General features: G+C 36.6%; 1 protein-coding gene across 2 annotated transcripts in view; it reads right to left on the reverse strand.

Moving 5' to 3' along the window:
* Positions 1-6,194: 6,194 nt before the first annotated feature.
* Positions 6,195-22,880, reverse strand: part of CMPK1 (cytidine/uridine monophosphate kinase 1) — a 36,322-nt gene continuing 19,636 nt past the window's right edge. For both annotated transcript variants that reach the window (XM_061412060.1, XM_061412061.1), the window contains exons 2-6: positions 14,698-14,844; positions 10,718-10,870; positions 9,354-9,430; positions 9,021-9,117; positions 6,195-7,286 (exon numbers count right to left, since the gene is read on the reverse strand). In XM_061412060.1, the coding sequence (XP_061268044.1) occupies positions 7,245-7,286; positions 9,021-9,117; positions 9,354-9,430; positions 10,718-10,870; positions 14,698-14,844 (516 nt within the window). In that variant the 3' untranslated portion in view covers positions 6,195-7,244. The remainder of the gene's footprint in view (positions 7,287-9,020; positions 9,118-9,353; positions 9,431-10,717; positions 10,871-14,697; positions 14,845-22,880) is intronic.

Consider the following 22,880-nt stretch of genomic DNA (forward strand, 5'->3'; position numbering starts at 1 on the left):
GCCACTCTGTTTAGCACACTGGTTCTCAGAGTACCTATACCAGCATCACCTGGAACTTTAAAAGAAATACAAATTCTTGGACCATACCTCAAATAGACTGAACCACAGAAATTCTGGGTATGGGCCAGCAATCTGGGTTTAATAAGCCTTTCAAATGCTTCTGATACATTTGAAAGTTTGAGAACCACTGGTTTAGATTCACCTGGGGAACCCTTAAATCAGAATTTCTGGAGTCTGAGGCATTTTTTTTTCTATTTTTCAAGAGTTTTATTGAGAATTTTATTTATTTATTGGCTGTTCTAGGTCTTCATTGCTGCACAGGCTTTTCTCTAGCTGTGGCAAGCAGGGGCTACTCTCTAGTTGAGATGAGTGAGCTTCTCATTGCGGTGGCTTCTCTTGTTGCTAAGCACAGGCTCTAGGATATGCGGGCTCCAGGAGTTGCAGCACAAGGGCTCAGTAGTTGTGGTTCCTGGACTTTAGAGCATAGGCTCAGTAGCTGTGGCACATGGGCTTTGTTCCTCCATGGCATGTGGGATCTTCCCAGACCAGGGATTGAACCCATATCCCCTGTATTGGCACTGAGCCATCAGGGAAGTCCAGCATTGGTTTAAAAAAAAAATGGTTTAAAAGACATTGACTAAAATTGAAGCACATGAATAAAATCTATTAAAAACTATAGGTTCTGGTGCATCACAAGATGAATTGCTTGCTTTCCCAAGTCCTTGATAGTAATGACGGGGATAATAGCATACTGGTGTTAAGCAATGGGAGCTGGTTCTAGGCCTAATTCTGCTTCTAAGTAACTGGGGGCAGGGGGCATTGAGGAAGACACCTTCCTTCTTTCAATACCAATAAAATGTATTAATAATAAAATCTATTAAGAATATACTCTGTGCCAAGTTAGTTAAGAGAATAAAGAAATACAACTAAGACCTTTTAGCGACTTCTTTCCCAAAGACTCCATTTATCAAGAACTATTATATAATGATAACTACTGAGTGACAACAATGTGCAGGTCCTGGAAAAGAAAAGAGAGATGACAAGACAGACAACTTTTCTGCTCTCCTGGCACTTGTAATCTAGCACAGATCAACAGGAAGTACACTGAGAAAACTTCATAAATTGTGCATATGTGCAATAGAGAAGATACATGAGGGTAATGGGCTAGTGACAGAGGAAGTCTGGTAAGCTATTAGAGTCACACTTCAAAACTGGGCTTAAGAACAGGGCAGCAGGGACTACTAGACAGACAGAAGGCAGATGTGACCAGGTCCAGAGGTCTGGGCTCCAGCTCCAGACTCACAACTATCAAGCTGTAAAGATCATGGGGCAGCTGACTTGGGCTCCTTGGACCTCAGTTTAATCACCCATGAAACAGGTTGGTAAGTGAATCATCGCAACCTGCCTTGTTGGGAAAACAAAATTAGATCAGCGGTAAAAAGGTTCTCCATAATTAAAAGCACTCTACAGAAACAGAAGACAGTTTAGAAACCAGGGGCTGTATACTGTATTCCTAACAAGTCTGCCTCGAAGATGTTTTGAAGGAACGGATGACCAGATTTTTAACTGACTCTCTGATCTCAGTCACAGGGTTAGCATCTCTGACATTTGGCTTGCTATGTGATCAATTAACTCAATGAAGATGGCAGATCCTTGCATGAATGTAATCACACACTGTAATAATGCCTCCTGTTGCATCTATTATTTTAGCAACTGGCCATAATTTGTGTATTATCATATAAAAGAATGATTTAGCTGATGACTATAAAATGGCTGCTTTCTTAAGTCAAAGACACAATCTAAACTCAGCAACATCATGAAATTACTAAAAGTTAAAAGTAAATAGACAGATGGTGTTAAGGGCATCACCTTAACAGCTGAAACCCATTTTCATTAACAAAACACTCATGGAGAGGAGTGGGAATGAGATTTATGATCAGGAAGACTTCTTGACAGATTAAGAATTGGTGGTTGGTAGGAGTGATTATGGGTGGAATAAGTAAGTTCCTACAAAAGCCAACATGTATGAAGTAGTTCAGTTCAGTTCAGTTGCTCAGTTGTGTCTGACTCTCTGTGACCCCATGAACTGCAGCATGCCAGGCCTCCCTGTCCATCACCAACTCCCGGAGTCTACCCAAACCCACGTCCATCGAGTCGGTGATGCCATCCAACCATCTCATCCTCTGTCGTTCCCCTTTCCTCCCGCCCTCAATCTTTCCCAGCATCAGGGTCTTTTCCAATGAGTCAGCTCTTTGCATCAGGTGGCCAAAGTATTGGAGTTTCAGCTTCAGCATCAGTCCTTCCAATGAACACCCAGGATTGATCTCCTTTAGGATGGACTGGTTGGATCTCCTTGCAGTTCAAGTGACTCTCAAGAGTCTTCTCCAACACCACAATTCAAAAGCATCAATTCTTCGGTGCTCAGCTTTCTTCACAGTCCAACACTCACATCCATACATGACCACTGGAAAAACCATAGCTTTGACTAGACTGACCTTTGTTGACAAAGTAATGTCTCTGCTTTTCAATATGCTGTCTAGGTTGGTCATAAGGAGTAAGCGTCTTTTAATTTCATGGCTGCAATCACCATCTGCAGTGATTTTGGAGCCCAGAAAAATCAAGTCAGCCACTGTTTCCACTGTTTCCCCATCTATTTGCCATGAAGTGATGGGACCAAATGCCATGATCTTAGTTTTCTGAATGTTGAGCTTTAAGCCAACTTTTTCACTCTTCCTCTTTCACTTTCATCAAGAGGCTCTTTAGTTCTTCTTCACTTTTTGCCATAAGGGTGGTGTCATCTGCATATCTGAGGTTATTGATATTTCTCCCAGCACAGGGCTCAATCAACTCCACTTCTCTATACAAATGGTTTTATTCTCCCTACCCTAGCCCATCCTATAAATTTGTGAATCCTCCATTAGCACACAGTAACAACGACAGCCTCAAGTCAGCTCCTTCTCTAAAAGGCCCTGAAGAGAGGAAGGAATCCAGATACAGTCTCTGCTCAACCATGTTTGATATTAAATATGACAAAGACATTCTGACACAGCATTTGACGCCAGGGGTTTTTTGATACCGTTGTTTTAACTTGGTCATCTTGATGTGGGAATACTGACTCAATCTAAAAGTTAGCCATGAAACTTTAGCATATTCCCCCTCAAATAATGTAAATAATGTGTTCATCTTGACCACCATCCCAGATGAGGATAGGATGATGGTTGTGCTTTTCTGCATATTTTGACAAAGCCATTTTGATGCAGCTCTGTAATGCTCATAGGTACTCTGGCCAAGTTCTGGCAGCTGCTTTGGAGCCATTTAAACTAATAAACAATGTAGGGTGAGCCATGCACAACAGCTTTGTGCTTTTCAGCACTAATTGCTGGACCGATTCAATGTCTTTTTCCTCTGGCTCAGGAAGCCCTTGGAGCCAGCTGGCTGTGGGATGGCCAGTTCTACCCGTAGTCCTCAAAGGGTTGCAAGGATTTACCAACTACTAAGGAAACTTATCCAATTCAGGAGTTTTCTTGGAAGTCCATCCTGAGTCCACTGTAGCAATTTTCCCCCCTTAATTTCATAGACGCTGCTACTGAAAGTATATTTCTTCCAGGGAGCCTTTTAAAACTAACTGTATGAATCTTCCCAAAGCTCACATACATGGCTTTTTTTTTTTTTGGTTGGTGCGACATGTAGGGTTTTATTTCCTGACCAGGGGTTGAATCCTCACCCGCTGCAGTGGGAACACAGTCTTTAACCTCTGGACCACCAGAAAAGTCCCATACATGGCTTTTTTTGAATTTTACTTTCTCAATTTAAATGTGGTTAATCAACCAAATGAGAATATATCTACTATTTCCACAGTATGCTGCTTAACTGCTTGATTTCACTGTGGAGAAGACAGCTCTTAAAGTTTCTTAGGGTTATCTCCCATTAGTGTTAGGATATAGTAATCTGCTATTCCTCTGGTTGGTGTCAAAAGCCAGTGTTAGGAAGTTGCATGAAGTTACCTCAAAATGTATCACACAAAAAAACACAATTTCCTGTGACTGCAAGAACCTCACCACCTAGAGAAATGCTGATTTATTACCCTTGTCTCCCTCAATAGTACAAAATAATTGAGCACTCTTCTCTTATGCCTGGGTCTTAGGCAAAGTCATAAAAGCCTCTTAAAGAATGAATGAGATGGCAGGGATCCCATAAAAGTTTGAGTCCTGGTGATAGCCTGCAGCTGACATGGCTGACATAGAGCATAGTATAGTAGCCAGAAATTCAACTTACTCCTTCAGCTCTCCCCAGAACAGGAAAGATGGTGACCTGCAGAACTTAGCTAGGGTTCAGAATTAAAATCACAATCAAAATAGCCACACCTTTTCAAAGGAAAGTAGACTTAAATCCAAGAGAGTATGAAATCAGAGATGAAGAAATAAAGGGATAAGTGATTAAGACCATTTTTGCCTTTTCCTTTGGTGTACAATGAATTAACTTCCTTTCTTTCATTTAAAAAAGTGTTCAGAATTAAGAAGTACTTAATTAAGCTGAAGTATGAAAGCAGGCTATGGAAAACTGCAATAAGCTACATAAGAATGACAAGTTAGCCAACAGAAAACATCTGAAGGTCTATCCGTATCAGAGTCTTAGTTTCATACAGAAAACTCTTGGAAGACAGAGTATAAGTTGTAGCACTATGGCCTGTGCAATTAGTAAATATCTGTAGATGAAGCACCAAACCTTCAAGACGCTGACCTTGTCTGGCCAATACTGTCAGCCACTATTATCTCCAGGGACCACTGGAATGTCAGGCAACCACTTAAATTACATGGACAAAGCTATAGGCCCACAAAAAAACCTGCATCCTGATACATGTTGCTTGCTGCCAATTTCCCCCTCAAAGAGACAGCAATTGATATTGCAGGCCAGTAATGAATTAGGCTACTTGTGCCTCAATCTTGATTACGTCTTGAAAGAACAGGATAAAGTCATGCTTTCTGCTTAATTCAAGACACATAAACATAACACACAGAGCAGAAAATTCTCTTGGATTCTGAACTCTGCTTTTCCTTTGAGGACTCACATGCTAAATATGATACTTCTTGACCTTCAATATGCTTGAGAGAATAGAAATCTGAACCAGCAAAAGGCAAAGGCCATAGCACAAAATTTACTGGGATTACTCACTAAATAATTCATACACATCCAGTATCACTGAATGAAAATAATGTTGGCTAATTTTTTTCAAAAACAGCAAGGATTTCTTTGGGATCCTTAAAGTCAAAAGGTTCTTGATAACTATCTTTAATAAATGGAACGACCAAACTAGTGAAGCCAGATGTATCTCAATCAACTCCTAAACTCAATATTGCTAACATGTTTTCCTACTTGAAAAGCAAAGCTTCATAACTCAGTAATTTAATTACCATGTTTCTAGGTTTTTGTTCTTAAATGCCACAGAAAGATATTTAATGAAGGGAAGCAAAGCACCTAGTCTCAGCAGTCTTCTTAAAAACCTTAGTTTGCTTTCACAATATCAATGTAAATATTTAGATTCCCATCAGATGGGGATTTCTTCACTTATGTGAGTAGGAATGGTCTCAAAAATCTTAAGTCTTTACTCTTGCTTCAGACTACAGATGTTTGAACTACCAATAAAATCCTCAGTATTGGCTAGACTGAATCACTAGATAAGAATTCTTTACAATCTCTTCCAAGAAACCAAGGTAATCTTAACACAGATTTTAGTGGTCAATATGTTACAGTACTTATGGATACTTTGTTTTCTGTGGTATGTTGCAAATTCATCATTAATAAATTTCATAATAGAAATAATAAACCTATTCCAATATAACATTCATAAACTGTCCTCACTATTCCCAATGACTTTAAATATAAAATCTAATTACACAGAGTCTACATTCCTTGCCCAATTTAACCCCATATACCAAATAGTGTTAAGTGCTGAAAATGAGAAATATTTTAATAAATTTCATATTAAGAACTTTGGATACCACTCTGCATTAGTGATGGCAGAAAAAGATAAGGAGAAAACAAAATTTTCAGAGATTTTTAAAGGAAGAATAAACTTAAGAGAAAATTCCTTTGGATTGTATAGCTCTTTAAAAATTCTCTATCTTTTTCTTCAACATGATGCAAAAAAAAAAAAAAAAGAATTTACTGAATAAAAGTAGCCAGGAAGGGAATCAAACATTTATAAGATAAATTTATTATTTTTCTGGCCAAAGTGCAATGATTTTTAAATCTTCTTAAACAACTATGAAAAAAAGTATTCAAGACAATAAAATACAAATGGAAAATTTAACCATTAAATTTCTTCTGCTTTGTACTAAACCCTATACTTAATCTAGAAAATAAACAAAGACATTTTGAAGTATTACTAAAACACTAACCGAATCACTTTTATAAATCTAAGTACATGCATTTCAAGGTTCCACTGCTACGGATTTTGTTAAGATCAGTTTAACCATTAATAACATTATATAATAGAGCAAAAGGAACACATGTTGTTAGATGTGATCCCTGACCAATACCCTCAAATTTATATCAGAATAAAGCTGACAATTCCACCAGGCTTTGAACCACTAGTGCCCCTATCCCAATCCTGGAAGTAAAGACTATGCCCTGTCACACAACTTTGTACAAGCTGTAGTAAAACAAAGTCTAAATTTTCTTACCTTTCTATAGGAAACAGTCAGTTATTTGATAAATACTAAAACACTTCTAAGACTTAATTTTATGAGTTTGTTTACCAAACACATTGTGCAAGAACTGACTACACAAAAAGTTCCTTTGGAATTTGGTCCACAAATTCACTTACGCAGGTTGGAAATTTAAAACCTGCAAGGGAAAGAAGACACGGGGAATCCCTAATTCAAACATATTGCAATTACTACAGGGATATTCACACATACTAAAAAGTTTTGCTCACAAAAGGCACAAACTATATAAGGGATATTCTTTCTGAATAAAAACAAAGAACTACTTAATACCCTTCTTTGTTTTGTGAGCACCATAGCTAAGATGAAGTTAGACTCAAATTCACTGTCTACTCCCGTGACCAAAAAAAAAATCTTTTTAAATTGAAGATAAAAAATTTAATTTGTCTTACTACATACTTTCCAGCCATTAACTGAGATATAATTATGAAACATTAAAATTGCCTTAAAAGGGGGTTGTGACAGCAGCTATCAAAGCAATATTCAAGCATGATTTCAAGGATGCTTTCGGGTTCAGAGTTAGCCTTCTTTGTCAAAAATCTTCACAACTTCATCAAAAACCTAAAATGGAAAAAAGATAATAATTTAAAAAAGCAGATATTGTTAAAACATCATATGGCTAAGTTTCTGTTAAAACAGTAAATTTTATATTAATTTTCAAAATGGATCATTAAAAAACACATAATTTCATAGTTTCATCTGCTTTACTTTAGACAGTAGTACAATATCATAAATACATATAAAATTATGAACATGATGTTTCAATTTTATTAGTGCTTTAGGACAAAACAAACTTCTTAACAGGCTACCAATAACATGATAGAAAGTAAAGTGGCTTATCTTCCTAGTTCTGATTCTAAAACACTATGTCTTCTAATGTATTCAGTTCAGTTCAGTCGCTCAGTCGTGTCCGACTCTTTGCAAACCCATGAATCACAGCATGCCAGGCCTCCCTGTCCATCACCAATTCCCAGAGTTCACTCAAACTCATGTGCATCAAGTCAGTGATGCCATCCAGCCATCTCATCCTCTGTCGTCCCCTTCTCCTCCTGTCCCCAATTCCTCCCAGCATCAGGGTCTTTTCCAATGAGTCAACTCTTCACATGAGGTGGCCAAAGTATTGGAGCTTCAGCTTCAGCATCAGTCCTTCCAATGAACACCTAGGACCGATCTCCTTTAGGATGGACTGGTTGGATCTCCTTGCAGTTCAAGTGACTCTCAAGAGTCTTCTCCAACACCACAGTTCAAAAGCATCAATTCTTCGGCGCTCAGCTTTCTTTACAGTCCAACTGTCACATCCATACATAACCATTGGAAAAACCATAGCCTTGACTAGACGGATCTTTGTTGGCAAAGTAATATCTCTGCTTTTATTACCTCACCTCTATAGGAAGCAGACATGGATAATAAGTCAGAAATGACTATATGATGTAAAGAAAAAAAAAGGTCCAGGGACTTCCCTGGTGGTCCAGGGGTTAAGAGTCCACCTTTCAATGTAGGTGACATAAGTTTGATCCCTGGTTGGGGAACTAAGATCCCACATGCCACGGGGCAACTAAGCCGTGCGCTGCAGCTACTGAGCCCATGAGCTCCATCTAGAGAGGCCATGTACCACAACTAGAGACGTTGCATGCCCAGTGAAAGATCCTGTGCACAGTAACCAAGACCCAACACAGTTAAAATAAGCAAATTAAAAAAAAAAAAGTCCGGAGGAAGATGATTCAGGGAATCAGAGACACTAGGACTTAAGAGAAACTAGAAATAGTGACTGAACACTGAGGGCTTGCAAACCACAGTTCAGAGACCACTGATTCACGAAGGAAGAGACAAGCGTTGAGTTGTGGAAACCCTGTACCTCTGGAGCTACATACTCTAGGATGGAAGTGGTGAAAACAGTTGGGGCGATTCAGCTAGATGATTTCATGTTACAGATTTTTCAAAAATGATCATGGTCCAAATCACAGCTCTGAAGATGCCAATTTTCCAGTGCTCAAAAAAAGAGGTTAGAAATAATAAACCACCTACTTCTTACAAAGAACAAGTCTGAAATTGTAAAACCGACTTTAGATTCTATTCAAAAATATACCTGAAACTAACACAATATTGTAAATCAATAAAACATACATATATCAATTAGAAAAAAAAGAAAAAGCTTAGCATTTCCTTCAGTCTCCAGTGTTCTGAAAAGCAAAATAATCTGTCATAACACTGTATTTCTTTTTCTCCTGCATACTGCTTCCCTCCCCTCCCAAAATCACATTTTACTTTACTTTTAGGCAGGTTAGGGGTACTCACTTCATCAACAGATTTAGAAGCATCTATTTTCCTGACTTTCCCCATTTCTTCATACAAGTCAATAATTGGCTTTGTTGACTGAAGATAGGTTTGAATTCTGCAAAAGAAGCAAATATTCCAAGGTCCTAAGTATACTTCTCTCCCTGGCTATAGATCAGGGGACAATACAGAATAAAACCCAAATGACACCCTCCCTTATCATCTTTTTAGACAAGCCATTCTATATTTAAGCGTGACATTTTCTATTTCTGGACCAAAATAAGTTAAGTGTTGAATCTGTTACTCAAGTTTCAAACTGAGGCACAGTGGGTATGGGTAAAAACTGCAAAGTACCTCTTTTCCAAGCTCTCTCTGTTGTCATCACTTCTACCACTACTCTTTCCCCTCTCAAGACATCGTTCAATACAGATCTAAAAACAGAAATGTATAAAAGTTATTTTTTAAAAGATATTAATTTGGCAGTCTTCTGGCAATCTTTTAAACCTGAAAAGAGAAGAAAGTTTGAAGAGATTACCAACAAAACCCTGCTTTAAACCCAATGTGTCTAATTCATTAATCAACATGCAAAGTTGAAACATGTGGTTCAATTTATATAAACTAGGTTAAATAAGTACAGAGCATAATAAGAATTCATTCATGACTCAGTTTTTCCTGTGTACTTTTTTTTCAAACCGCAATAAAAAGATGATCTCTATGTGTATGGTTCCATCTAGGATATATTATTAACTTATTAGGTATGAATTACATGCCTCAAACTTTGTTCCATTTTTGCTTATTTTCAATAATTCCATAAATATCTAAATACTTGAGTCAACATATTTGCATTTGAATAAAGTATCCCTTGTTAATTGTGAATAAACATTCCTTAGTTATAAAGCTGTGGTAACATTCTAAAAGTAACTTTGAAGAATAAGTGAAAACATATTTTTGGGGGATGGAAGAAGAGAGTTACGTTTTAAAACAACTCAAAAGCTGCAGCAAGTCTCTCCACCACAAGCACATTTGCAATTCAACCTAAGAATAGTCAACTTCCTTCAAGGCACTACTGCTGATTCTTATTCTTTCAGGCTGTTGGCATTAATTTAATAAAGTTTATATTACAGCTGTCAAACAGAGTCAGGTCTTTTAATTAAATGATTCCCCCCGCCCCAAAAAAGGATTCCAAGAAATTCATTCAGCTATTCAAAAGTACGTCTGAGTACGTTATTAGAAGTGCCAGAAAGTAAGTCTTCTTTCCTGCTTTTTTCAATATCATTTCACTCTTAAAAGACAAATCAGGCTATCTTAGATGTTTCTTTAAAAAAGAAAGATTTCCCAACTTCCCCAAAATGTGTTTCTTTTCCACTAAGCAACACTCTAAGGCAAGATACTCTCTGAAAATAGTGTCTACTCAAGAAGTAACAGTGCAGCTTCATTACCTAATATTATTATGAGTCAATTCTTAATTCAAAACAAAACAAGCTCTTGTTATTTTGAAAATAAGGCAAATTTTAGGCCCACAAGGTTGCTGATGCCAAACAGCTTTCAATAATTCAACAGTAAGACAATGCTGTTCTGTCCATCCAACTTACCAGTTCAAAAAATACTGTTGCCAATATAAAATGTAAATGTAAGTAAAATAAATCACTTTCTTTTTCTCTAATAGTTGACCATCAGCTGTTTAAATGCCCATGTTGGCAGATGAAGATTTTCATTACCTCATTATTACAGTCAAAAAATAAAACAAAAGATACATCAGCTTTCCCATCCATGGTCTTATTCCAGCCTTGAAGGTTGTCCTGATTTCTTGGAAACCCATCAATCAAGAATTTATTCTTCTGAGCATTGGCTGCCATTGTCTGATCCATTTCCTAAAAAAAAAGGAAGATTTGAATTCAATGCTACATTAACAAAATGCAATTTCTTAAGCAGAGTATGTTTTATTATTATTCTTTATATCGTAAATGTGGAGAGTACACAGGAAAAAAAAATTTAAAGGAAATAACATGTTTGCCTCCAGCCGACAAGAGTTATGGATATGTATCCCTCTCCCATTTTATACACATACACAATTTTTTTTCTATAGTTTAAAAATTTTCTATAGTAAGCATATATTATTTTCATAAAATTATTAACAGCAAGAAAAGAAAAATAAGCATTAATCAATATTCTTGCTCCAGCTACTAGAGACCCATATCTTACTTTCCTTTTCCTCTTCCCAAGTCATTTAGCTATGGTAGGGAGTACACTGCTTCTATAGGTACTCAGATTCTCTGCAGTAATTCAGTACAACTGCAAAAAACTTTGGACATATAAACTGTTAGCAATGCTATTAGTGTAGGAGTAAATACTTTTTTTTTCATAACTGAAGCTAATTTAAACCTAAATGCCGGACTTCCCTGGTGATCCAGGGGCTAAGGACTCCGAGCTCCCAATGCAGGGGGCCCTGGTTTGATCCCTGGTCAGGGAACTAGATCCCACATGCTGCAACTAAGACCTAGTGCAGTAAAATAAAGAAATATTAAAAAATAAATAAATAAACCTAAATGCCACTGGCTACCCCAAAACACAGGTAGCAAGAGAAACAATACATTCAGAAAGATAGCAAGAATTATTTCACCATCCTCTTCCAAAGTCTGAATTCAGGTAGAATGTGGAAATCTGTGAATGGGAGATACAGATCTTGAGTCTCTAATTCTTTTCACTATCAACCACCATGGGATAAGCACAGATGTATGACTTTGGCAAACTCCAGAGGAGTTTCTATTCTAAAGCAAACCAACAACCAGTTCCCTCAGTGCTCAAACAATTCTGGTTCCTCAAGAAGAACAATGGCTGTCAGGACGTAAATTCCTTTATCTGGGGGTTGGCTTTATCCTAGTATCTAGCATCTCCAATATTCACAAAACTTTCACAGAATGCTTTTGTGTCCCTGCTATAGCATTTCTATCCCAATTATGGTAGTAGAAGATATCTGAAGAGGCACACTGATACTCTACTCACTCAACATACACTCATTCAAGGTCTAACCATCACGGGACATGAAGAGCAAGGTCATGGCCTCTGGAAGGCTTATAGTCCAGTGGTTAACAAATATGTGTAACTCAGTGTGCTAAGTTCTATACTGAGGTATGCAAGGATGCTGTGATAAAACCAAGAAGCCGGCACAAACTACCTGTGGAACCACCAGAAAGAGTTTTACTGAAGTGATGGCAGTGAAGCTGAATTCTGAATAATAAAATGGCAGGCAGGCAGGGATCAAGGTACTCCAGAATGTGTCAACTGGATGTTAAAGGCTCAGAAATGAGGAAGCATAACAGCTTTGATGAATCTGAAATAAGCTGGTAGAGGTGAACCTTAGGATGCATGTAGAGAGTGGCAGGAGATATGACTAGAAAGTTGTTTTTTCAGTCGCTAAATCATGTCGACTCCATGAGACCCCAAGGCCTGTAGCACACCAGGCCTCCCTCTCCCTCACTATTTCAAGTTTTCCCAAGTTCATGTCCACTGAACTGGTGATGCCATCCAACCATCTCTTCCTCTGCTGCCCTCTTCTCCTTTTGCCTTCAATCTTTTCCAGCATCAGGGTCTTTTCCAACGAGTCGACTGTTTGCATCATGTGGCCAGACTATTGGAGTTTCAGCTTCAGCATCAGTTCTTACAATGAGTATTCAGAGTTGATTTCCCTTAGGATTGACTGGTTTGATCTCCTTGCAGTCCAAGGGACTCTCAAAGAGTCTTCTCCAGCATCACAATTTGAAAGCATCAATTCTTTCGTGTTCAGCCTTCTTTACGGTCCAACTCTCACATCCATATATGATTACTGGAAAAACCATAGCTTTGACTATATGGACCTATGTTGGCAAAGTGATGTCTTTGCTTTTTAATACGGTGTCTAGATTTGTCATAGCCTTCCTTCCAAGAAGCAAGCTAGACTAGAAAGTGGGTAGGGCCAAAATTAATGAAGAACTTGTACCACACTAAGCTTTTGGTTTTTATTCTGCAAACAATACAGGACCACTGAGAGATTTTAAGCAGTAGGAGAACATGTTCCCATCACCTTTAAAAAAAAAACCTCTGACCACACCATAAAGGATGAATAAAGGGACAAAGATGGATCAAGGGCAAAAGACTAATGATAAGGCTCTAGTGATAGTCCAAGTAAGAAAAAGAGAAGATTTGAATTAAGATGATAGTAGCAATAAAGAAAAAATGCTAAATAGAAGAGGGTAAAGAGAAAGATAATTGAAAGGATCTACTCACTGAACAGATTTGGGAAAGTGAGGAAAAGGTAGAAATAAAGGACGGATCCCAGATTGCTGGCCTGCGCAGCTGGGTAGATGGTATTAACCAGGATACGAAATAAAGGGTGATCACATTTTAGATGATACAGTCAGCCTTTGGCATGATGATTTTGAGACACTTGTTGAGACACTCAGATGGATGCCTAATAGTTAGAAACATAGGTCTGGTTCAGAAAAAAAAGATCTGTGCTAGAGTTACAGATTTTGGCATCATTAGCACAGTGAAAACCTTGGGCATGGATAACACCATCCAGCAAGAAATGTATAAAATAAGAGGCGCACCAAGGATGAAACCTGAGAAGCATCATGGTTTGCAGAAGACTTATTAAAGGAGACTTAAGAAATAGCAGTCACTGAAGGAGGAAGAGAATCAAGAGACATTGTGTCACAGAGAACAAGGAGGAACAAGTTTCAAAAAGACAGTAAGTTAAAAGAAAAATGACTGAAAATATCCCCTAGATTTGATAAGAGAAGATCACTGGTAACATCAGAATAGTTTAGGTGAAAAGGGAAATAGAATCTTGGTGCCAAGAGCTGAAGAGCAGAAACGGAAAAAGTAAAAAATATAGATTACTCTTTCACAACTAGGTATAAAAGTGGAGAAAGGGCATTACATTCAGAGGATAAGAAGAGAGGATTTTGTTAGTCTGAATGGTAGCAGGTTACTCTAATCTCTGAGACAAGAGGTAAGAATGTGTGTGAATGAGCCACTCTTCAAGTTTCTCTGGTTCCAGTCAGAAGCTCATACATCTCTTTTCCATCAACTTTCAACTATTTCTTGTTGTTCCCACTTATCCATTTCTCCTTCACATTTCTTGTATGTGAAAATGCCTATTAATGATTATAATCTTGAGAATCTTTAGTGGAGAGTCATGTAGACCCAAGGTATCTGGTTTTCAGATAGGACCTATTTTAGTCTGATAGCTGTTAGTCTCAGCATTTCGCACTGAAGATGGGGATGAATATACCAGAAAAGGAAACATCACGACTGAGAGAATGGCAACAGTGGGAGGGTCACGGGAGGGAGGGACAGGGGGAAGGAAGAAAGGAAGGAAGGAAACAGAAAAGAGAAAGGAGGAGGGGGAGAAGAGGAGGAGAAAAGGAAGAAGAAACAGAAACAGGAGGATGGACTGTCTGCACACTGGGAAGGGTCAAGTGCACACAAATGAATGTTGAGTTGTAGCTGATCCTAGACCAAGGCAGAGAATGCTTCCTTCTGTCCAACTGCTTCCCAGGCGAAAGTGGAATTTCCAGTTCTGCCATTCTTGAATACCATGACCACCCTCCACAAGCAAGAAATTCAATACTCTAATTTTTCCATTACTCAAAGAAAGGGAAGATTTAATTTCTCATTTCCTTGTTGGTTTAAATTGGTTGGCATTCACACTTCTTACCCTCCTTAACAAACTGATGGTTATCTCAACTGGCACAATCTTTCCATCTTTAATGTACTTTTCAATGAGTTCACCATACTGTGAATCTGGGTTTTTCCTTTCATCACGGAGAAGTTCTCCTGCAGAAAGGTGTGTGTAGCCATATTTCTGAAAGAAAAAACACATAGAAAAAAATAAAAATACATTCAACCCAGTGATAGGACTATTGCTTTTTTCCCTTCATGGAAATTTCTATATTCTAATTTTTCTACAACGAACAAGCTTTGCTTATATAATAAAATAAATAATAAGGAAAAATTTTAGAGAGATTTCATACAATCCCATTTGCTTAAAAAATATCCTTAACCTACATAGGGCATGGTAGCTATAATGTTCAAAATCATGCAATCATCCCCAAATTTATATAACTATTTAAGGATTAATACTCATTATATACCTTCACAAATACAAAGTTTAAATGTAATCAAGAATATTCAAAGAAAGGCCTAAAAAAATCTATATAATTCAAGGCAAAGCCCCCCCCCCACCCAAATCTTACCCCAGTTGGCTGTACCCACCTTCTGTAAAATCTTTCCTTTCCTTCCTTAAATTCAACACATCTAAATTGAACTTGTCAGCACTTACACAAACCCCATTCTTCTGCTTTGTTCCCTTTCTCAGTAAATAGTACAAGTCCTACCCCTGCCACAAAATTAGCTTTCCTGACCACTCTGGAGAGTGGACACACAATTAAATAGTCTTAGAATATCACTGTCTCTCCATCTAGATCAGTATTTTCCTTATCATTCTCAAAGTCCATTTCCTACCTCTCTAGGTGTGACTAGAGAGGTCTCATCTGTAAAATGGGAATACAGATACCTATTTTACAATTTAGTAGTGATGATTAAATAAGATAATGTATGTAAAATGCCTACCAAAGAGCCTGATATATAGTAGGAGATAAAAGCCAACAATTATCTCCTTGCCATCATGAAGATAGTTAAATAATTTGGAAACATTTTTGTACTGTATATACACACCATCTTATATTATTATATATATGTTTGTATGCATGTATATGTATTCACTTTAGAGGTTCAGATAGAAAGACCAATAAAAGGACTTAAGAGTGATAATAGATATGAATATATTGCAAAAGGTCAGTAGTACATTAGTAGTATGGCTAGTAGTATGACTGTGATGACTGTATTACTGAGGTTTACAAATGATGTATTAGGTCAGGGTATAGGTTAATAGTTGAACTATTACATAAAACGATATAGTGTTATTCTGCCACTTCTGCATGGTTAGAAAGTGAAACCAATACAGATCTGAGAGACAATTACTGAAAAGCTTCTTCCCCCACATGAACTTGCATGTTTTCATTTATTAAATCAAAAGAGCTATAAAATCTATTTTTAAAATCTATTTTTACTCTCAAATATCAGGATATTGAGATCTATATTCAATGTTCAGTTACAACAATCATCACATCCCAAACTCTTAGAACTCCCTAAATGAATTTTTATCTCATCCATATTAAATGTACAGTAAACATTTGATAAATTTTATCTTTAATTTCAATGTTAAGATTTGAGACAGTTCACACTCCCACCATTCTCCTTCCAAAATAGAATGTTTCAATCATACATTTTACAAAAAAAATAACTCTCTCAATTATTCATGCTATAGTGAGTTTTCTCTCTGTGTTTTTCTCTTTTTTTGGACTGCAGAAGCCAAACATTCTTTACCCCTTTTCCATTTCCAAAAATTGCTGGCTAAACTTGCTCTTGTTTACTAAAAGTAAGCTAACAATAAGGTAGTCAGCAAAGGAAAACAAACTCTAAATAGTTTATTTGCTGACTAAAATTGGATATAAAGTTTGATGAGAGTAAATAAAACCACAGCATTGCTCATGTCTCTCTTAGGCATATAGCTCGTTGCAATAGAAGAAATGATCCAAAGTGTATTCAGTTGTTGTAACAGGCTTTTAAAAACACTCCCATCATTTACAGAAAATGGAAATACAAAAGTACCTAATTATTTAAACTGTTATTTTAAAATTATCTTCACACCACACCATTTTAAAATGCCGATTTTTTATCACCAAGTATAAGCTATACCAAGTATACTTTTGAAAAACGAGTATGGAAAAGACTATTGAGAAAAATGAGATGTGACCTACTTTGCCATTTACTATGTACAAATTTCAGAAAGCATTTTGCAACTACTGTCCACAAAACTTTATAGCAGCTTCATTTCCCACCGCTTACTTTGGCTCCTACTTGGAAGTCTCTGCTTGCCGGATGCTTTCATCTGGTCTAGAGATTATAGCATATGGTTATATTGAATAAATGCAGACACAAACAGGACTACCCGATGGCAAACACTCAGTGAAACACCACCGATACAGACTGCTCTGTACAGACTGCCTTGGATGGAGGAACAACACATACATTTAGAAACCCAGCTAGTAATTTAGAAATTAGTATACACACTTTGTGTTTCCTAACACTGAAGAGCTCAAATTTGCAAGCTTATATTACATTACAATGGGTTTTGGCATGTCACTTTTTAAAAAGAGAGACTAGCTGTACATTGTATAAGTGTACAAATAATGTTTTTTTAAAAATTACATAAAAAACAACCTTATTGGCAAAGTTCAAGGAGACAAGGAATTTAAATAAATATAATCATGTCAAATCTGTATATATATCTTTCTATTTCTCATCTACATTCATTTATAAAAACTATTCTATCTACCAGTTACTTTTTTATACTATATTTTTCTTAAGGATTTTGCTGAAGCTTTCCTCTTACCACAGAGTTTCTACAACAAAAAAGCAACTATCACTTACACACTAGTTATTATGGTATCTAATAATAGGTAGACTTTAAACAGCATGTTTTCAAAGCATTCTGCTGTCATTAAGTAGTCACTGATGCCAATTTTGAGGAAAGCAAGAATGGCTGTTTCTCAAGTTTAATCAAAACGTTTTCACATTCTCTGAAATTTCCTAGTAATTAAAATCTAGTAGGTTACTAATTATAGCCTTAAAAGCAACATTCAAACCACAGCAGGTTATAAATACTATAAACTATAATAACTGCAATTACAAGCTACCGTTCAGCTAAAAATAGTAGTTTTCTAGTGACAAATGTATAAACAATTCATTTATTAGAGTAATCATCAAAATTTTTACTTTCATTTTCTCCTTTAAGATGTTGAGAAACAACTCAATGACTTCTACAAATCAGGCACTAAGATTAGGAGAGAGGAAAAAAGCACTACTTCTCAACAAGTACAGAATAGCACCCTATGTTACCACAACTAGACAAATGTTGACAACTTCACAGTATCAAATTTCAAATTATCTCAATAACTTCTCTTTCCATCTTTCTAAATTCAGGTAATGTCATTCTACGTGAATAGAAATAACAAGAAAAACAATCAAGACCAAAACCAAAGGAAAAAAAAACAAGTTCAAGGTACAAATGATGCATAAATGGCAAGTCCTTGGGGCAGGAAGAAATCCAGATGCCAGGCAATTCCTCTTGTGAGTATGGCAATTAGAAAGTAGAAGGAACGCAGCAGAGATAGCAGATACAGATATATTTTTAAAGCAACCAAGTGAGTTAAAACTGTTGGTGTCCTTTAAACAGCTGACACATGTATGAAGCATCTAAGTTTACTTTGCACTCCCTGTAAGATTCTTGAACTTTCAAAACCTAGTTCTGATTCTGTACTGTCAACAATGCACCTTCAGCATAACGCCTAGAAATGCTACCTGGGGCCATTCAGACTCATCGGTTTGGCACTTGTTGCAAACAATAGCTTTAGAGCTTAGGGCATCCCAGCAACATTTCATGTAAGGCTGTCATTTACTTCAAAGGCTTTTCCAATAGAACTTCTTCCAATTGCTGAAATGTATGACTAGCAGTTTTCAGTAACTTTATCTGCCAGTCTTGGAGAACTTTCTTTTGACTGTAAGAACTGCTATACAGTGCCCAGATGCTTAAAACTGGTCAACTGTTTAGGGCTCCTTCCAGTTTTACCCAGAGAGGGTTAAAAAAAGGATTTTTCTTATCATCACCATTATATGGAGGTTAGGAAAGAGAGAAAGAGGTGTGGATAGAGAGAGAGAAAGGGAGGGGGTAGAAAAGAGGAAGGAAGGAGGGATGAAAGGAAGGAAAGAAGACAGAGCGACTATCCAGTGGGAGAAAGGCTAAAAAGAATATCTGATTCAAATTGCCAGTGGATTTCCAATCTCATTTTTAGTTCGCCCTCACTGTATTTCCAAATATGTACATCACATTTGACAATGCCTATTTAATTACAAATCGGCATATTAACTATAAACTATGAAAGTTATAAACCAAGCTAAATCTTTTCTTAGGCAAAATCTTTAGCAGACAGACTCCAAATTAACATGAAGCATATTTCTTTCTCTAATTAAAGAGTGATATTTTAAAAGCTTACATCCTGCAAAAGAGAAAAGAGGAGGGATATAACCCATTCAACTGTAGACAATTAAAGCACTATTTCATTTTCCTCAATGTTTGCTACTCATGTAAGAAAACCTTAATTCAGGCAATACGTGGAACTTATTTTAAATCCACAAGTATTTACTGAGTCTCTACAAAGTGCCAGGCAAAAACGCTAATTTGGGGAGATATTTAGGTTATACTCACAAAGGATGTAATAGTGATTTACATATTTAAAGTGAGTTGAACTCTACTATTAATTAATAGAGTCAATTTTTCATATTTGCATTAACTTTCCCCAAGGAATTCAGTCTCTACCAGCACTGTCTGCTTGGGGAATGATAAGAAGGTTAGCAGGTTGGTGCAAATGTAATTGCGGCTTTGAACTGTGACTTTTAAATCATTATAACTAGGCTTAAATATCTTTATTAATCAAAATAGGAACCATTATAATCAACACAATCTTGCCAATGAGAAATGTTTATTCCTGTAGCATAAAAATCCATGCTTAGGGATTCGAAGAACTCTTGGAAAGCATTTTCTGTCTCCTGCTGGTTGTGGAAGCATTTTCCCTGCAAAATGTTGTTGAAATGCTTGATGTAGCAGTAGTCAGTTGGCAAGAGGTCAGGGGAATACGGTGGATGATGCAAAACTTGGTAGTCCAATTCATTCAACTTCTGAAGCGCTGGCTGTGCAACGTGCACTCAGGCACTGTTGTGGAGAAGAACTGGGCCCTTTCTGTTGACTAATGCCAGCTGCAGGCACTGCAGTTTTCGGTGCATCTCATCGATTTGCTGAGCATACTTCTCATATGTAATGGTTTTGCCAGGATTCAGAAACCCGTAGTAGATCAGTCAGGCAGCAGACCATCAAACAGTGACTATGACCCTTTTTTGGTGCAAGTTTGGCTGTGAGAAGTGCTTTGGAGCTGTTTGCCAGTCCAACCACTGAGCTGGTCATCGCTGGTTGTTGAATAAAATCCACTTGTCATTGCACAGCACAACCCGATTGAGAAATGGTTCATTGTTGCTGCACAGAGTAAGAGAAGACTTCAAAGAACACTTCAAAATGACGATTGTTTTGATTTGCAGTCAGCTCATGAGGCACCCACTTACCAAGTTTTTTCACCTTTCCAATCTGTTTCAAATACCAAATGATTGTAGAATGGTCGACGTTGAGTTCTTCAGTAATTTCTTGTGTAGTTTTAAGAAGATCAGCTTCAATGATGGCTCTCAATTGGTCGCTGTCAACTTTTGATGGCCAGCCACTGTGCTCCTCGTCTTCAAGGCTCTCGTCTCTTTGTGAAACTTCTTGAACCACCACTGTACTATATGTTCATTATCAGTTCCTGCGCCAAATGCGTTGTTGATGTTGTGAGTTGTCTCCGCTGCTTTACGACCCACTTTGAACTCAAATAAGAAAATCATTCAAATTTGCTTTTTGTTTAACATCATTTCCCTAGTCTAAAATAAATATAAAACAAGTAATAAGTCATTAGCAAAGAAATATGCATTTAAATGATGTATAACATAACCACATTTAAGAATGTATTTCAATATCAAAAAGCAAACTTCAAAAATGCAAAAACCACAATTACTTTTGCACCAATCTAACAGAACAATAAATAAAACTTAAAGAATGGTTGGTCTAGAAGCTATGAAACAGACTGTTCTTTCATTTGTGTAGGCCTCAATATTCCTCTAACATTTTGCAGGCAGCTTCTCAGAACACTGAGGACTTTGGCATCTGATTTACATACCAAACGGCCCCTACAGCAACTGTGAATTGGAATTTTCACATTCCAATTTCATTCTAGTTGGTCATTTCCAGTATTTTTATTTCTTTTAAGTCATTTCATCCATTAATTAATTAATGGCTTAATCCACAGTCCCTATATCAGAAAGGGATGGAAAACAGTCGAAGATGAAGGAAGGTGAGGCCCAGAAACCTCCAGTGGTTCCAGGAGATTAGGGGTAATATTTTGAAAATTTCCAACATTAATGGATAGGCACAGAGGTCTTATTAATCTTAACCATTTATCTTATTAACTAAATGATCAATTCTTAAAGTCACTGCAGAGCCTACAAACAACACACTCACATCAGCACAATACAAATATTGTTGCAGGTGGTCTAAGAGCCTAGAATTCAGGAAATTTATTTAACCTTTCTTAGATCTCAGTTTCTTCATTTCTAAAATAGAAATAATATCTATACTACCAGAAATCATACCTATACTGTACTACACAACAGCCACAGCCAAACATCATTGTCAGCTGTTAAAATCAGAAGCCTCTCCTGAAGAACACGCTCCTAAAAATGTGGTCTACACTACTAGATTCAAGACCTACCATGAGAGTACTCAGATCAGGGAAGAGTTATAGTAATTTGAATAGGCTATTCTTGGAGCAAACTCCAAGATAACCAGTGGCTAAACTACAAATTACATACCAATAAAGGTGCAAAGTCAAAGAGTAACTACAGAATAAGAAAAGTATGATACATGAATCCAATTCACTATGCAAATATCCTCAAACACACAGGCTCCAAAAACTGGCATCATAGATGTATTTAAGTACACTAAAAACTTATGAGAACCTACAACAATGTGTTTATCTTGTTTACTTTCTTCTTATAAACAAACAGGTCAATAGCCTTCCAATCAACTAGCGATGGCTAATTAGAAGATGTACATTTTAAAAGATCCTATTCAAGTCAACTTACCTCAGTTTAAAAAATCCTACAGAGTACTAAACAGTACTAAAAACTTAAATTTAGGGATACTAATATGTAAGAATTACATGGAGAAACTAGAAACACTTAAAATCAGTATCATAAAAAGAAGGCATAGATAATGGATAGAAAGATTCAATACAGTAGATATATAAATTTTCCACAAATTAATCTATAAATTGATAGCAACCTCAATCAAAATTCAACTGGGATTATTTATTTTTTAATGAAACTTGATGAGTTGATTCTCAAGTTTAATAGAAGGGGTAAATGTGAGATCATGACCAAATTCAAAAATATTAACAAACACAAATGTGAACTTGTCCTACCAGATGACATAAAATATTATAAAGCTATAGTAATTAAAGCAGTATGAAAAAAAATTTTTTTTAATTTTAAATGGACATGAATTTAAAATAAATAAATAAAACAGTATGATACTGGTCTAAAAATAGACAAACATAACAATGAAACTCAACAGAGTCCAAAAACAGACCTAAGTATAAATGGGAATTCAATAAATGATAGTTATTATCTAAAGATCAACAGAGAAAAGATGAACTATTTAATAAATGATACTATGCAACTGGCTACCATCTGAAAAAAAAATTAGATTCTTGCACATCATACGCAAAACTAAATTTCAGGTAAATTAAAGTTCTAAAACAACACAATACAAGCAAAACAAAACAACAACAAAACCCAATCACAGGACAGTACCAGGGGGAAATAAGATTGTGAGAAAGACACTCCAAAATAAGAATCAAAACGGCATGTTTGACCATATAAATAATAAAAACTTCTGAACAAAGAAAGACAACACAGATATAACCAAATGATAAGCAACAGACTGGGAGAAAATACTTTCACCATACAAAGGTGACAGGGTAATATACACTGTATATAAAGACGTCCTACTAACAAAGAAAAATGCTCAATACAAAAGTGGGCAAAGGATAAGAACAAACAATTCAAAGAAAAGGAGAG

Source organism: Bos javanicus, chromosome 3, assembly GCF_032452875.1.
Source record: "Bos javanicus breed banteng chromosome 3, ARS-OSU_banteng_1.0, whole genome shotgun sequence".
Classification (NCBI taxonomy): domain Eukaryota; kingdom Metazoa; phylum Chordata; class Mammalia; order Artiodactyla; family Bovidae; genus Bos; species Bos javanicus.